The sequence below is a fragment of the Lepidochelys olivacea genome, assembly GCF_965140295.1.
Source record: "Lepidochelys olivacea isolate rLepOli2 genome assembly, chromosome: 7".
NCBI lineage: Eukaryota > Metazoa > Chordata > Testudines > Cheloniidae > Lepidochelys > Lepidochelys olivacea.
In genome coordinates this window covers 57,955,984-57,974,312 of record NC_140417.1, presented here as the reverse complement: position 1 = coordinate 57,974,312, position 18,329 = coordinate 57,955,984, and the positions used below count along the sequence as shown (strand labels likewise).

The window sequence follows — 18,329 nt, the reverse complement described above, 5'->3', positions numbered from 1 at the left end:
CAGCTTGGCTTAACGGTGAAATCCTAGCGGATCTTAAGCATAAAAAAGAAGCTTACAAGAAGTGGAAGGTTGGACATATGACCAGGGAAGAGTATAAAAATATTGCTCGGGCATGTAGGAATGAAATTAGGAGGGCCAAATCGCACCTGGAGCTGCAGCTAGCGAGAGATGTTAAGAGTAACAAGAAGGGTTTCTTCAGGTATGTTGGCAACAAGAAGAAAGCCAAGGAAAGTGTGGGCCCCTTAATGAATGAGGGAGGCAACCTAGTGACAGAGGATGTGGAAAAAGCTAATGTACTCAATGCTTTTTTTGCCTCTGTCTTCACGAACAAGGTTAGCTCCCAGACTGCTGCACTGGGCATCACAACATGGGGAATAGATGGCCAGCCCTCTGTGGAGAAAGAGGTGGTTAGGGACTATTTAGAAAAGCTGGACGTGCACAAGTCCATGGGGCCAGATGAGTTGCATCCGAGAGTGCTAAAGGAACTGGCGGCCGTGATTGCAGAGCCATTGGCCTTTATCTTTGAAAACTCATGGCGAACGGGGGAAGTCCCGGATGACTGGAAAAAGGCTAATGTAGTGCCAATCTTTAAAAAAGGGAAGAAGGAGGATCCTGGGAACCACAGGCCAGTCAGCCTCACTTCACTCCCTGGAAAAATCATGGAGCAGGTCCTCAAGGAATCAATCCTGAAGCACTTACATGAGAGGAAAGTGATCAGGAACAGTCAGCATGGATTCACCAAGAGAAGGTCATGCCTGACTAATCTAATCGCCTTCTATGATGAGATTACTGGTTCTGTGGATGAAGGGAAAGCAGTGGATGTATTGTATCTTGACTTTAGCAAAGCTTTTGACACGGTCTCCCACAGTATTCTTGTCAGCAAGTTAAAGAAGTATGGGCTGGATGAATGCACTATAAGGTGGGTAGAAAGTTGGCTAGATTGTTGGGCTCAACGGGTAGTGATCAATGGCTCCATGTCTAGTTGGCGGCTGGTGTCAAGTGGAGTGCCCCAGGGGTTGGTCCTGGGGCCGGTTTTGTTCAATATCTTCATAAATGATCTGGAGGATGGTGTGGATTGCACTCTCAGCAAATTTGCGGATGATACTAAACTGGGAGGAGTGGTAGACACGCTGGAGGGGAGGGATAGGATACAGAAGGACCTACACAAATTGGAGGATTGGGCCAAAAGGAATCTGATGAGGTTCAATAAGGATAAGTGCAGGGTCCTGCACTTAGGACAGAAGAACCCAATGCACAGCTACAGACTAGGGACCGAATGGCTAGGCAGCAGTTCTGCGGAAAAGGACTTAGGGGTGACAGTGGACGAGAAGCTGGATATGAGTCAGCAGTGTGCCCTTGTTGCCAAGAAGGCCAATGGCATTTTGGGATGTATAAGTAGGGGCATAGTGAGCAGATCGAGGGACGTGATCGTCCTCCTCTATTCGACATTGTTGAGGTCTCGTCTGGAGTACTGTGTCCAGTTTTGGGCCCCACACTACAAGAAGGATGTGGATAAATTGGAAAGAGTCCAGCGAAGGGCAACAAAAACGATTAGGGGACTGGAACACATGAGTTATGAGGAGAGGCTGAGGGAACTGGGATTGTTTAGTCTGCGGAAGAGAAGAATGAGCGGGGATTTGATAGCTGCTTTCAACTACCTGAGAGGTGGTTCCAGAGAGGATGATTCTAGACTATTCTCAGTGGTGGAAGAGGACAGGACAAGGAGTAATTGTCTCAAGTTGCAGTGGGGGAGGTTTAGGTTGGATATTAGGAAAAACTTTTTCACTAGGAGGGTGGTGAAACACTGGAATGCGTTACCTAGGGAGGTGGTGGAATCTCCTTCCTTAGAAGTTTTTAAGGTCAGGCTTGACAAAGCCCTGGCTGGGATGATTTAATTGGGGATGGGTCCTGCTTTTGAGCAGAGGGTTGGACTAGATGACCTCCTGAGGTCCCTTCCAACCCTGATATTCTATGATTCTATGAAAGGCCAAACTAAAGCAAGTGCAGACGGGCAGTAGCTTTGCTCTTGCACAGTCGCTTTAGACCCAGCTGCCTTGTTTGACGCCTTTAGGAATGTGAACAGCAAATGGTGGCCACAGGGCTACTGGGTCTAAACACATTCCTAAGGGACTCTCCTTCCTTATGGAACCTGGGCTTCCACCTCGACCAAGGAGCAGTGCAGCAGTGTTCTGCTTTTCTTGGCAGCTGGCCCCAGACGCGCTGCTGACTCATGGCAATTCTTGACTCCTCCATGCCATAAAATGGAGCTAGCAGAGAAATATGGGGCTCCAGGTAAAAGGGACAACCACATCCTATGATCAGTAACTGTACATTCAAGTCCCTCCTAATACAACGTGGGGGCCCAAGAGTCCATGGTAAATATGTAAAGTCAAATTTTGTCTGGTCCTGCATGGATGCACAAAAGGAGGAAAGACAGGATGAGAGACAGAGGGAGTCACACCAGCAGGAGGTTGCCTCAGGGGAAGGGATAGGGCGGACATGTCCACACTGGTCATGAGAGTGGCATGGGTGAGCACACCAGCATCATAACAACCTCTACTTTGGTCTGTGCTCACCTACCATGCCCAACAGCTGCGTTTGCCCTGAATTCAGGTATGTGCTATTGGTGTAGAACCCACTGCTCCTCCTCCACCCCCAAGTGTGGCTCATGGCATTAAAAGCCATCAGACAGCCCCTCATTTTCCATCTCTGCCAGTTACCTACCTGCAGTGAGGACCGTGCTTTGTTCCTCTTGAAATTGCGAACTCTGGAACATAGTTCTGCTGGGGATGGCATTACGCTGCAGATGCTGATTGGATCCTATTCTGACATCACTCCCACCAGCCTACAGTGACATCACAGTGCCTCAAGGCAAGAGGCTACCCAGCAGTTTGCAAGGGTCTAGCCATAGCAGGACAACTCTGCCACTGGCTTCCTCAGTGTCATTGTAAGAAGCATGAACCATCGACAGATGGGCTCTGCGTTCTTTTAGAAGCACCTTGTTGTATTTCAAATGGGGATGGGTGACCTAGTTGGGATAAACAGACCAGGCTAAAACGTCACCGGTCCTTCAGGCACAACCAGAACCAAAACGTTCAATAAAGTTTGGGCCATGGCTGTTTCTGTGCTCCCAGGATCCAGCCAGAGCCAGAAGCAGTAGCACAGACGCATCATGAGAGGCCCGAAGAGGTTCAGATGACCATACTACGACAGATTTTAAGCCTCTTTGTGCTGCCAGCTTCACAGGCTCCCGTAGGATTGCCCTGTTTGGCTGGTGTGGCAGAAAAGGGGTGAGTTCTCAAGATGTGGCAATTCTTTGCTGCTAGAATGACCCCAACAGCCATAAGCAGCTAGGCACAACATAGCAACCCTGAGGCTGCTCTAAGTTGCATTGGGGACTGAACAGAGCCTGAGCTGCTGCAGGTTCCAAGAAGTCAGAAAAGTGGCATACAGCTACCTTTGCCTATTCCTCCCTGCCACAGGGTGACCAGCCCCCTGAAGGGAAAATGGGGCAAGCCCCACTGTGCCATAATTAGCTGCCTCCCAGCCTGAGGGGGAGGGACTAAGGGGGTCAGGTCATAATCTGATGAACATCTGGGCCTCATAAAAAGGGTTGCAAGCACTCAGTTAAAGGAGAAAAACTAACAGGGAGCAGGCTGGGCTCCTGCGGGAGGCCCAAAGGTAGGGTCTGTAGGGAGTCCCCTGGGAGGGCAGGCAGTGAAAACCTGGGAAGATAAAGAGCATCCAGTGAGAAAGTCTGGGGGCAGTGCTCCGCTAAAGAAGCAAAGAAGAACAAGCGAGGCCCACAAGTAGGGTGAAGAGCAGGGAAATTCAGCGAGTGATGGACTGCAAGAGGGACACCAGGGAAAGCAGCCAGGGAGTTGGTGCTCTGTAGCAGGGCAGGGAAGGACCTAAAGGTAGCCCAGAAGGGTCTGAGAGCTGAGCCCAGATGGCAGGCTGAAGAGGAGGCCAACAGGAGCAGAAGAACCGTTTGTTTAGATGATCTTTTGACTGGACTCCTGTTACCCTGGACAGGGGACTGAACTTGAGAGATGACCTGGGCCACGAAAGCTGCACACTGCTGGACAACCACAACAGCAGCCAATAGCATTTGCCTCTTGGATGGAGGGGGCGCCCTGGTGAGTCCCCCCCCCTACCCCCCGGCACACCCACTGGTTCCAGCACCCTGACTTTTGGGGATTTTCTTCCCCTGAATTTACTTAGCTTCTCCCCTCACTGATTTTCTATGAAGGCCTTGATGAAGCCAGCAGCCTGTGATCTGTCTCAGTGCCGCTGTGTGCAAACCTTTTAAATAGCTGCTACTGCCACTTTTCCAGCAGTATTAGCAGTGGGACACTAAGCTGCAGAGACGATGCAGGGACCATCCTTCTGAGGTGTCTCATACAGCGTCAAGCACACTGTTGGCAGTTAGCTATAATTAATCAGTCAGAATACTCTGCACATGAATGGCACTTTCCATATGTAACATTTCCCCTTAATTAATACAAGGATCTCAAAGCAGTTGTTAGTCACTAATGAAGTAAGTAGTATTATCCCCATTTTACAGATGGACAAACTGAGGCACACACAGAGCAAGTGATTTAGCCAATATTATTATTTTATTTGTTATTTTGAGGTCCCCACATTGTGCCAGGCATTGCTCAGACACAAATAAAGATGATATCCTTGCCCTGATGAGCTTACAATTTATATTCATTGTGCCACAACAAGCGGGGACATAAAGAGACAAAGTGGGGCAAATGGACAGGACGGACAAAGATGACAATAATAAGAGCTCATGGTTACTTAGTAAGGCATGTACGCACGTCCTCCCCATTCTCACAGTAGTAAAGCTGGTAATAATTTCCCAAAGCATCACTACTATACACAGCAAACATAATAGGGCCCAATGCTCCATTACCCTGAACCTCGTTAGTCATTTACACCTGTGCAGAGTCAGCTAAAACACTGCTGTAATGACACCCCAAGTCAGAGGGTGGTTTTAGGGACTGAATCCAGGACCTCTGCAGCAAAAAGCATTCACTGCTACTGGTTGAGCTAAAGGACCAAGGAAACTAGGAGCCTAAATGCCTTTAAGGATCTGGGTCCAAGTCCATTAGCTCAGAGCAGACTCATAGACCTCTATGCTTCATCTAGCCACCAGAGTGGGACAAAACCGCAGTGTGTTAGCATGGCTTATGCTACCCCCTCTGATCTGTTAGCCTTTTGCACTCACAGCTGTAAATGACTGCACAAAGTGCAGGGCAAAGAAGAATCAGACCCAACAGCTAACTCCACCCATCAAGAATGCAGCTTGAACTTGATGATGCTGTACAATGCAAATAGTTGCGCTGATGTATCACAGTTACAGCCATATAATAAATTCTCTGTCAAATAGGCTTCATTTAGCATTATGTTCTTGGAGCTTTTCATGCTAATCAGTGACAAACATAAGCCTTATGTGCATGCACTCTGCTTAGAAGCAAAACTTCCATGACTAATTGTGTTGTTCCCTTTAACAGACTGGTGAGTACAGGATCACCTATTTACAAAGGGCTACAGATCAGATATCTTCTGTGCTGATGTGTGATCAGAGCTCGACATGCAGCTGTTAATTAAATATTAGAATTCTAACAAGTGCAGGAAACAAGCAGAATTACTCAAGGGTAATTGGGAGAAACTCATCTCTGGGAAGAAGCCCAGTGTGAGACCTGTGCTCTACTCAAAGCCCTTGAATAAAACACAGTTTATACAAAGTTCCTGTAAGTCAAGGAGGTCAGTCGGAATGAATATATTTTGTGCTTCTCAGCACTGATTGGTAGGACCATTCTGGTTTCAGTTACTGTACCAATATTGATCTAGGGATGTGGCCTACAGCCCACTTGGTCTGTAAGGGTACAAAGTCTTCTAGTGGAGTCTAACTCTAGCCCAGAAGTGGCATCTTCTACACACTAATCAAGAGAAACAAATTCTCCTCATCGTCATGGCAACTAATATCTAAAGAAGACCGCAGAAAGCTCATTGGGAAGGAGCAGAAATGCATGTCAGATCAATAGGTAAAGATACAAAATGAAATCATGCATAGATCAGCTGACTGCAGGATGCAGATTTCTGAAGGGAATCAAAAGGATAGCTGCCACTAGACAGTTCTGGCATGGTCAAGAACTTGGGGTCTAAGTCCGTAAGCTGATGAGCATCTTCAACTTCCACTTACATCAATGAGTGAGATTCTCAGATGATGTAACTTGCCTCCATTTAACTCAGTAGGGCTGCTCCCATTTACATCACCTGAGGATCTAGCCCACTGGATATTAATGGAACTTGCTACTTTGTAGCATGAGATGGTTTAGCTCCTGTCTTCACAAAATCTGACATGGTGAAGAGCTCTGTGTGGCTACAGAACTTGTCTCTGTCACCAACAGAAGTTGGTCCGACACATGATATGACCTCACCCACCTTGTCTCTCTAATACCCCGGACTGACATGGCTAAAGCTACACTGCAGTCACAAAATCTGCCCCATATGCTGGGGTCTGAGGGAGAATATGCACGGGTCAAATTCTGCTCTGACCTACCACTTTGTCTAGCGAGGTAACTACATAGCTATTGTATTTCTAGTATCTATGCATTGAATACCTTCTACCATGTGCAAGCCCACTGACTTGGATGAGATTGCACAGAATGTCAAGTCATGACAAAACATGACCCCATTTAGGTCTTTAAAACTGTCCTAGTATACTTTATATGAAAGTGTTGGTGTCCTTTCTGATTTGCCTTCACTTTCAACAGTGCCTAATATTGACTTCCATCTTGGTTTCCCAGCAGTAGCTGCAGAGCAATGTCTTGATAAAGAGAGGAACTCAGACTCCAGAAGTATGATGTACTGTTTTTTTCTAAAGAAAAATGAGTATTATGTTTCTTATGGTTTGCAGGTAAGTTGCCCAGACAAAGGGTAAAAAATATCACTGAAGTGAGAAAGCACAAAGCTCGCTTCCATGACACAATTGACAACACACTTGATTTACATGTGGCTTGGATTTAATGTGTGTGACTCAATCCCCTTCATGTATTTTCATTGGTCTTCCATAGACTTTTCACAGTTTTGGCATCACTCCTTCCAAGGTCCTTTCTCTTCTGGGGTAAACCTGAAGCCTTGGCGCCTGTTTTCAAAATGTGCTTCACTCCACTGGAAGTGTCACTGTTCATTACAGCTGGCATTTCTACATCAGAAGCCTTTCTCCCCAGCCATTTGGTCCTTCCACATGAAAGAGCCTGTGAGCAGAGTGAGATGCTAAGCAAAGAACGGATGTGACATTGGCTTAGTGTCACCTCAATCCCCCATCTGAGATCTGTCAAAGACGCCAATGATCCAAACATCTTAAAGTACCAGCATCTGTGACTGTACCTTTAGTAGCATGGAGACGTAGGATCTACAGCCAGAAGAATGACAGTCAAGTCAATCTGACCAAGTTCCCATGTAAATCTGGGATTGTTTGGTTTTGCATCATCTGAAAAGGGAAGTGATCTGCATAGTCTCCATGAAGGGTAACAGAGGCAACAAATAGCGTAACACCTCCAACTGCTGTCTATCATCCATAGATGGTGCTAGTTCTCGATGCACCTTGTTACTGAGCAATGGTTCTGGTTTGTGCTAGTTCAGTGTACCATGTGGTGTAGTTTTCTGGAATACTGTCATCAAGAAGCTGGCCAAAAGAGGGTACACGAGAAGCCCTAGCGTGAACAGAGATTTGTGAGCTGTAGCTCACGAAAGCTTATGCTCAAATAAATTTGGTAGTCTCTAAGGTGCCACAAGTCCTCCTTTTCCTTTTTTAGAGATTTCCTTGAAGCTCAAGTGGTAGAAGCCTGTGGGGTTTTTGAAGTGACAGGTTCATGGCTGAATCACCATGCTGCATGGGCAGGTTTAACTGCCACCAATGTCTGTATGTAAGTAGTTACAGATATGTTACAGATCTGCTGGATGTGAACTACTGTGAACCTCATCAGCTGAGAAGATGAGTGTTTCCTAATAGTGGGTGAGAGGGGGTCAGTAATGTACACATTATATATACCCACATTCCTAGAGGAATGTAGGCAGAGAGGACCTAGGGCTGGAAGGAACCTCCTGGTCACCGAGTCCAGTCCCCTGCTATTGCAGGCAATCCTGTCTTATAATTCTGTTTGTAAACTTAATGGTCAGCCTATCGTATGTATGTTTCCTACTAATACTGACAGAGGAGAATTTCCACTAACTCAAGTGTTTGAGTTGGAATTCCCAGGTTCTACCCTCAGTGATAAGGGTCTGCAGCTTAGCTGATGACCCTGCTGTCTGTGTGCAACCATAGATGTCTATTAAGTAGTTAGAAACAAAGCAACTTCTTGTGCACATGTCCTGTTTGCATGAAGTCTGTTTTCAGAGCTGCGCCACCTCACCAATACATGCAATTCGGTATCTCCTTTGATCTTCCTCACTTATCTATACTGATTATCTTTCCTTGAGGTCAATGACTGTTCTTCCAAAAATTGGACAGCAGCTGGCTATGGTGCACATGTTGGAGTCAGACTATGGTGCCATCAATTGCTTTTATCATCCATGTGTAATAACCTCCCTGAAGTCTCTTCAGTGGAGACTTCAGAAGATGTTCCCTGGTGACTAGATGGAATTATGTCTACAGCTCAACCTCACGGAGCCTTTGGAGACTTCAGTCTGCATGGATGATAAAGGTAAATGTTCATATTCTTCCATTGATGAATTATGCTGGCAGCTCAGTATCAGCGACTTCACTTCTTTTTTGAAGTTATTGTTTAGGAACCCATAGATAACAGGGTTGACACAGGTGGAAGCCATTGCTACTAGATGGCACAATGAGAAAATAAGGTTGTGGTGGCAAGGGGAAATGGCTTTGTAATCCCAGTCCTCAATGCTATTGAAAACGTGCAATGGTAACCAGCAAACAGCAAAGGCAACCACCATGGATACTAACAAAATGTTTATCCTCCTCAGCTGAACCACCCGGCCACTGTATGCACTCTTCTCAAACATGTCCTTTCTCTTCTGCAAGCGTAAATAGATACGCAGGTAGCAAATCAGGATAAAGGAGAGAGGGATGCAGTACTGGAACAGCAGCAAGGCAGTGGTGTAGATGAGTCGGTGTTGGTCAGAAGGCCATGAGTCCATACATATGGCCTTGTCGACAGAAGAATCCGTAATATAGGAGAACTGCTTGTACAAGTCATATGTCAAGACGGAGGTCGTCAGAAAGGGCAGAGACATAAGGCAAGCTAATGTCCAAATGACTACAATCCCTAGATAGGCTTGGGGGATGCTTGGCCTCCAGCCAGTTGGGTTTATGATGAGCTGGTGTCTTTCCAGACCAATGAGGACAAGGGAGAGAATTGACACACTCACAGAAATGCACTGGATGAAGGAAGTCATTTTGCACATGACCTCACCAAATATCCAGTAGTCCATCAGGGTGTAGACGATGGTGAAAGGCAGGCAGACGATGCTCATGAACAAGTCAGAGACTATCAAGTTGGTAATGAATATGCTGGTGACGTTGGCCTTCTCCTTCTGCCTGACTATGACACTAATCAGGCAAATGTTTCCGAGGATGCCTAGGATGGTTTCTAAGCTATATGAGGCGACTAAAAAGACAGTAAGGTCAGTTGTGTTTCTGCAGTGACCTGGGATATGTGTGAGGAAGCCTCGCTCTAAACTCCAATTCTTATTGAATGGAAAGGGAGGGACCATGTTAAGATCTTCAGTCTTGCTCATGCTGGAATCAAAAAGAGAGCCCAGAAATATGCAGGGAAACAAGTAGGATCTGGGTCTTCAGGGCCCTACCGTAAGTTCTTCTGTTCCGTTATGTAGAGACTCTGGAAATGCCTGCAAAGAAAAGAGAGAGATTAGTTCATCTCTTCTAGCAAAATTAAAGAAACAGAATTTTCTGGGGGTGATGAGCATTTTCTTCCCCCATGAACACTTTTCCATCTTCACTGCATTAGACCATAAACTGGAGTAGTTTGCTGGACAGTGAAATGGGACCAAAGGCACTACTCGAGTAAGCAGGTTTAATTCCACTGGAGTCAGCAGTGTTGTGACTGAATGGGCCAGTAGGGAGGTTAAACCAAAATAATTTCCTGAAAGTCAGTAGCACTGCAGAGTTTCACTTCAAGTAAGCCAGGGTCAAATGATGGTTTGGGGTGAAAACCACATGAAACTCATTGGAGTTGCAAAGTTCTGATGCCAAACCAGGCTGAATTAGTTGGCTTTGGCAAACTCTATCAAGCGGAGTCAAAAAAACATGTGGCATGAATTGTCCGTGAATGGAACACACTATTGCATTCTTAACACCCCCTATCTCCAGTTTGAACTGGACAGCAGCACCTTACAAATATTCACACCCAAATCCTCACCTGGTGTAAACTGGCCTTGCTCCACCAAAGTCAAAAGGACTATGTGATTTATTCCAACTGTGGAAATGGCCCTTCATTTGTGCAGGGTCTAGTATCAAATCATCAATTTTGTGAGAGTTTCACAAAGACTGAAATTGCCATGTCACAAAATCCGAATGAAATTATGAATATTTTTTTCACACAGTCTGGTAAAAGGTTGTTAGTCAGTTTTGGATGCTGCAAAGGAAAATTGACCATGAGCGAAGTCAGAAGGAAAGAGACGGGGGATTAATGAACTAATGGGATGCTGAAGGGATTTTTTTATTATTAATCCAACCAATACTTTATTTTCAAATAAATTTAGACAATAAAGACCTGATTTTCAGAGGTGCTGAGTATGCACTGTTCCTATTGACTCCAGCAGTTTGGCTGCTTGGCACTTCTGAAATTCAGACCCTAAATCCTTTATTCAAAGGTGGAATTAATTTTTGGCACAGCTGGAGTTCCCATCAGATTAGTTCATTTGAAGGAATAATATACATTAGATTTTTCTTGTCATTCCCATTGTTATTTAGAGAAGTAATAGAAAGAAGCCAATAAAGGTATATTTTTCAGTGAGTTGCGTAGCTAATTGGACTCTTGTCAGAAGTAACAAGAGCTGCATAGCTGATTTCATTCTCTCCTTTGCAAATTTCTGTGAGAAAATTTCAATTTTGCCAGAATTTTTCAATGTTCCATTAGGAAACACCAGAAATGAAATATTTTGTTTCAGGATGGGCCAGCTCAAATTGAAGCTTTCCTTTGTCCAACCAAATACAAACATTTCATTTTGGGTCAATTCTACATTAACCTTTTTCTGCTTGAGCTGTTGCAGTGCCTCCTGGGAGTTTAAATTCAGGTACATTATGCCCCCACACTCCTCTATGGGCTAGGCTCCATGGCTGCACTACATATCCCATGACGCACAGCAGTGTCCCCTCCCCCCCAATGGTGGATGCTCCTATCAGGGTGCATCATGGGAAATATATTCCAGCTGGGGAGCCCTGCCTGTAGAAGAAAAATGGGGGTATATGCAACTCAAACTACAACTCCCATGATGCAATGCAGCTACTCAGGCAGACACAGTTCAATGTTGAACTGACCTTCCATTATGTGAAAAAAAATGATATTTTGACTTTTTATCCTGATTTGGAATGACAACGATTGTCGAGATCTTGGAATTTCCCACCCAGCTCTAGGTTTATATTAGTTCCCATTGTGAAACCACCGCATATTTTGGCACAATGGGAAGTCCCTAGTCAAGGGTGGCCCAGCATTGTAATAACTGGATAGACAGGGCACAGTGGTCCTTGACTACTATTGCAACCTATTGTCAAAGGGGAGCTGGGCACACAACGCCCATTAAGAGTCAATGGAAATCCCAGACATGGGCTCCAGCAGTGTCCGTAGCCCAACTCTGCTGATACTCCACCCACAGCCCTCCCCCCAGAGCAAGTCCCTTTTACTCCGGCTTTGCACAGGACTGTGCATTCCATTGTTGCAGGCATTTACCCCTATCCTCCACAGAGCCAGTGCCATGGTCCTGTGCTGGAGTCCAAATCCTCTGATGCATCCAAGCAGGGAAGGAGCAGACATCACCCCTGCAGGGAGCTCACCTGAATAAGCAGGCTGCTACGTGGAGTATTGAGGCTCGCAACATGCAAGGTAAATATATACTCACCGAAAGCCATTATTTCCTGATTGCATAAATCTTTACTCTGCAATAACTGCTACCCAAACAGGCTTGTGAGTTTGAGATAAACTTTTTATGGCTGCAGAAAAGCAATCGTTGGAATATTACCATGTAAATAAAATGGTATGGCAAGCTTATCTCGTTGTCTGAGTAGCATTTATTGCTGAGGAACAGCATGTGCACAGGTGCCCAGTGCGGTGTGGAGGAGGGCTATTTTTTTTTCATCTTTATTCATTGTATCAGTTGGGTCAGAAGTTGCTGCCCTCAAGAACCCAAAAGAAAAGTTTCAATCAAAAATAAAGTAAAAGGAGCTTCAATCTCTTTTCTCCGCTTGATCGGAGAAAATTAAAGCAGCAAGAAAGTGGAATGTTCTATAAGACAAACATGTAGGAGTGTCTAATTGCGATATTCAATCACACGTGTAAGAGTTGGTGTTCTTGACTCTGATTTGGCTTAAAAGCGATGTTAACCTTTGATCTAGATTCCCCCCCACCCACCCTCCTTTTCCTTCTCTCTTTCTTTCTACCTTTCTTTTCCTTGACAGATTAGGTGTTTGGATAATTCAGTTTTTGAGTGAGTAGAGAATGTGGAAAATGTCCATATTATTTCTAGGAAGAATACATATGTCTTAGTTTTCCCCCATTCGCTTTTGTATTGTTACCACCTGGGTGTAAAGGGGTTAATTTCCTTTCTGGGATGGTGGAGAAAGGAAGGTAGTGATTGGGTGCGAGTCACGACCTGAAGAAGAGCTCTGTGTAGCTCAAAAGCTTTTCTTTCACCAACAGAAGCTGGTCCAATTAAAGATATGACCTCACCCACATTGTCTCTAATATCCTGGGAGTAGCAGGATATTACAACAACTACAACAACACTGCAAACAGCCTGTGAATGCAGCTCCCTTGTACATACAATGGAGGCCAACCATCAGACCACTGATTTTTCACAACTATTGGCCATGGGGGGGCAGGATATGTGAAAACAGCATGGCTAGGACTTGAGACCATAGAACGGAAGATCCTGCCATACCAGGGCAGGGATGAAATCGTGGATGTCTGAGCAAGACAGGCAGGTCGTGCTGCCAGCATGCACAGGGGTCTGTAGGCCTTGCATTATTGTTCTAATCTAATGACCCTCAATACTGTATTCCAGGTGACTAATAGATGACATCTGTTTTTTGAGAAGACTGTCCTGTGTTCCTGCAGCCATCTGCTGGTTGCATAGCTCCCAAAAGGGTAAGTCTCCAGTGGGGGTCCAGGTTCATCTGGACCTGCTGAAAGAGGCATGGTGAGAAATAGGGTTGTTGGAGCTAAGGCCCCAGTCTTAGGATAGCTGGGACACAGGCCTTCCCCTTGTAAAAAGTGGAGACCCAGGACTATCACTAAGAGTATGTTTGCAAAGCAATTGGGAAGTATGATAGCAGCACATGTAGAGGTAGCCTAGTTAGCTTTGTGATTGGAGCATGTGTAAACACCTCTGGGTTACTTCCTCAGATACATACCCAGGGCTAGCCCATGCTGCTGACTGAGCTGCTGCAGCTTTGCTGCTGTTTTCAGAGTAGCAGCCATGTTAGTCTGTATTCACAAAAAGAACAGGAGTACTTGTGGCACCTTAGCCCTGGTCTACACTAGGACTTTAGGTCGAATTTAGCAGCATTAAATCGATGTAAACCTGCACCCATCCACACGATGAAGCCCTTTATTTCGACTTAAAGGGCTCTTAAAATCGATTTCCTTACTTCACCCCTGGCAAGTGGATTAGCGCTTAAATCGGCCTTGCCGGCTCGAATTTGGGGTACTGTGGACACAATTCGACGGTATTGGCCTCCGGGAGCTATCCCAGAGTGCTCCATTGTGACCGCTCTGGACAGCACTCTCAACTCAGATGCACTGGCCAGGTAGACAGGAAAAGAACCACGAACTTTTGAATCTCATTTCCTGTTTGGCCAGCGTGGCAAGCTGCAGGTGACAATGCAGAGCTCATCAGCAGAGGTGACCATGATGGAGTTCCAGAATCGCAAAAGAGCTCCAGCATGGACCGAACGGGAGGTACGGGATCTGATCGCTGTATGGGGAGAGGAATCTGTGCTATCAGAACTCCGTTCCAGTTTTCGAAATGCCAAAACTTTTGTCAAAATCTCCCAGGGCATGAATGACAGAGGCCATAACAGGGACCCGAACCAGTGCTGTGTGAAACTGAAGGAACTGAGGCAAGCCTACCAGAAAACCAGAGAGGCGAACGGCTGCTCCAGGTCAGACCCCCAAACATGCCGCTTCTATGATGAGCTGCATGCCATTTTAGGGGGTTCAGCCACCACTACCCCAGCCGTGTTGTTTGACTCCTTCAATGGAGATAGAGGCAATATGGAAGCAGGTTTTGGGGACGAAGAAGATGATGATGATGATGATGAGGTTGTAGATAGCTCACAGCAAGCAAGCAGAGAAACCGGTTTTCCTGACAGCCAGGAACTGTTTCTCACCCTGGACCTGGAGCCAGTACCCCCCGAACCCACCCAAGGCTGCCTCCTGGACCCAGCAGGCGGAGAAGGGACCTCCGGTGAGTGTACCTTTTAAAATACTATACATGGTTTAAAAGCAAGCATGTGAAAGGATTAATTTGCCCTGGCATTCACAGCTCTCCTGGATGTACTCCCAAAGCCTTTGCAAAAGGTTTCTGGGGAGGGCAGCCTTATTGAGTCCTTCATGGTAGGACACTTTACCACTCCAGGCTAGTAACACATACTCGGGAATCATTGTACAACAAAGCATTGCAGTGTATGTTTGCTGGCGTTCAAACAACATCCGTTCTTTATCTCTCTGTGTTATTCTCAGGAGAGTGAGATATAATTCATAGTCACCTGGTTGAAATAGAGTGCTTTTCTTCAGGGGACACTCAGAGGAGCCCATTCCTGCTGGGCTGTTTGCCTGTGGCTGAACAGAAATGTTCCCCGCTGTTAGCCACAGGGAGGGGGGAGGGTTGAGGGGGTAGCCACGCGGTGGGGGGAGGCAAAATGCGACCTTGTAATGAAAGCACATGTGCTATGTATGTAATGTTAACAGCAAGGTTTACCCTGAAAGAGTGTAGCCACTGTTTTATAAAATGTGTCTTTTTAAATACCGCTGTCCCTTTTTTTTTCTCCACCAGCTGCATGTGTTTCAATGATCACAGGATCTTCTCCTTCCCAGAGGCTAGTGAAGCTTAGAAAGAAAAAAAAACGCACTCGAGATGAAATGTTCTTCGAGCTCATGCTGTCCTCCCACACTGACAGAGCACAGACGAATGCGTGGAGGCAAATAATGTCAGAGTGCAGGAAAGCACAAAATGACCGGGAGGAGAGTGGCGGGCTGAAGACAGGGCTGAAGCTCAAATGTGGCGGCAGCGTGATGAGAGGAGGCAGGATTCAATGCTGAGGCTGCTGGAGGACCAAACCAGTATGCTCCAGTGTATGGTTGAGCTGCAGCAAAGGCAGCTGGAGCACAGACTGCCACTACAGCCCCTGTGTAACCAACCGCCCTCCTCCCCAAGTCCATAGCCTCCACACCCAGACGCCCAAGAACACGGTGGGGGGGGGGCACCAGCCAACCAGCCACTCCACCACAGAGGATTGCCCAAAAAAAAGGAAGGCTGGCATTCAATAAATTTTAAAGTTGTAACCTTTTAAAGTGCTGTGTGGCATTTTCCTTCCCTCCTCCACCACCCCTCCTGGGCTACCTTGGTAGTCATCCCCCTATTTGTGTGATGAATGAATAAAGAATGCATGAATGTGAAGCAACAATGACTTTATTGCCTCTGCAAGCGGTGATCGAAGGGAGGAGGGGAAGGTGGTTAGCTTACAGGGAAGTAGAGTGAACCAAGGGGCGGGGGGTTTCATCAAAGAGAAGCAAACAGAACTTTCACACCGTAGCCTGGCCAGTCATGAAACTGGTTTTCAAAGCTTCTCTGATGCGTACCACGCCCTCCTATGCTCTTCTAACCACCCTGGTGTCTGGCTGCGCGTAACCAGCAGCCAGGCGATTTGCCTCAACCTCCCACCCCGCCATAAACGTCTCCCCTTTACTCTCACAGATATTGTGGAGCACACAGCAAGCAGTAATAACAGTGGGAATATTGGTTTCGCTGAGGTCTGAGCGAGTCAGTAAACTGCGCCAGCACGCCTTTAAACGTCCAAATGCACATTCTACCACCATTCTGCACTTGCTCAGCCTGTAGTTGAACAGCTCCTGACTACTGTCCAGGCTGCCTGTGTACGGCTTCATGAGCCATGGCATTAAGGGGTAGGCTGGGTCCCCAAGGATACATAGAGGCATTTCAACATCCCCGACAGTTATTTTCTGGTCTGGGAATAAAGTCCCTTCCTGCAGCTTTTGAAACAGACCAGAGTTCCTGAAGATGCGAGCGTCATGTACCTTTCCCGGCCATCCCATGCTGATGTTGGTGAAACGTCCCTTGTGATCCACCAGAGCTTGCAGCACTATTGAAAAGTACCCCTTGCAGTTTATGTAGTCGGCAGCTTGGTGCTCCGGTGCCAAGATAGGGCTATGGGTTCCGTCTATGGCCCCACCACAGTTAGGGAATCCCATTGCAGCAAAGCCATCCACTATGACCTGCACATTTCCCAGGGTCACTACCCTTGATATCAGCAGATCTTTGATTGTGTGGGCTACTTGCATCACAGCAGCCCCAACAGTAGATTTGCCCACTCCAAATTGATTTCCAACTGACAGGTAGCTGTCTGGCGTTGCAAGCTTCCACAGGGCTATCGCCACTCGCTTCTCAACTGTGAGGGCTGCTCTCATCTTGGTATTCATGCGCCTCAGGGCAGGGGAAAGCAAGTCACAAAGTTCCATGAAAGTGCCCTTACGCATGTGAAAGTTTCGCAGCCACTGGGAATCGTCCCAGACCTGCAACACTGTGTGGTCCCACCAGCCTGTGCTTGTTTCCCGAGCCCAGAATTGGCATTCCACAGCATGAACCTGCCCCATTAGCACCATGATGCATGCATTGGCAGGGCCCATGCTTTCAGAGAAATCTGTGTCCATGTCCTGATCACTCACGTGACTGTGCTGACGTCGCCTCCTCGCCCGGTATCGCTTTGCCAGGTTCTGGTGCTGCATATACTGCTGGATAATGCGTGCGGTGTTTAATGTGCTCCTAATTGCCAAAGTGAGCTGAGTGGCCTCCATGCTTGGCTTGGTATGGTGTCCGCACAGAAAAAAGGCGCGGAACGATTGTCTGCCATTGCTCTGACAGAGGGAGGGGCGACTGACGGCACGGCTTACAGGGTTGGCTTCAGGGAGCTAAAATCAACAAAGCGGGTGGCTTTACATCAAGGAGTATTTCAGGCAGGACTTCACGGAGGGTTCCAATAAGAAATGGTGCACCTAAGTTATTGTTCTTATTGGAACAAGGAGGTTAGCCTGGCCTCTAATTGATACATGGCTAGATTTACCTTGCTGCACCTTCTCTGTGAGTGACTGCAGTGTGACCTAGAGGAATGAGTCCCCTAGACGGGGGAGGAGGCAAATGAGTACAAAACAAATCTGGTCTATTTCTTGTTTTGATCCACTCCATCTATCTTTTACATCTTTGGCTGGCAGCAGACGGTGCAGAAGGACTGCATGCCATCCACATCTCATGGCTGCTCAGCAGAAGATGGTGCAGTAGGACTGCTAGCCATCCTCATCTCTTGTCTGCTCGGCAGAAGATGATGCAATAGGACTGCTAGCAATCCGTATCGCCTGCCTGCTCACCATAAGACAGTTCAATAGGACTGACTGCAGGACTAAAGAGCATGACCTGGTCAAGGCACTCCAAATTTAGTCCCTGCGCCCATGTCTGCCCAGGCGCTCCCAGCCGACGTGGCCAGGAGCACCTCGGACATGACGAGGACGGCTACCAGTCATACTGTACCGTCTGCTGCCACAAGGCAATGGGTTGCTGCTACTATGTAGCAATGCCATACCACGTCTGCCAGCACCCAGGAGACATACGGTGACGGTTACCTGAGTGGGCTCCATGCTTGCCGTGGTATGGCGTCTGCACAGGTAACTCAGGAAAAAAGGCGCAAAACAATTGTCTGCCCTTGCTTTCACGGAGGGAGGGAGGGAACGGGGGCCTGACAATATGTACCCAGAACCACCCGCGACAATGTTTTAGCCCCATCAGAGTGCTCCATTGTGACTGCTCTGGACAGCACTCTCAACTCA

The 18,329-nt window shown here is 46.9% G+C and overlaps 1 protein-coding gene across 1 annotated transcript; it reads right to left on the bottom strand.

Moving 5' to 3' along the window:
* Window positions 1-6,937: 6,937 nt before the first annotated feature.
* On the bottom strand, window positions 6,938-9,774 carry LOC311523208 (neuropeptide Y receptor type 4-2-like; the record flags this gene model as incomplete). Its single annotated transcript, XM_084632983.1, has 1 exon — window positions 6,938-9,774. One exon carries the CDS (start codon window positions 9,772-9,774, stop codon window positions 8,650-8,652), a length of 1,125 nt encoding a protein of 374 aa, XP_084489109.1. The 3' UTR covers window positions 6,938-8,649.
* Window positions 9,775-18,329: the final 8,555 nt, after the last annotated feature.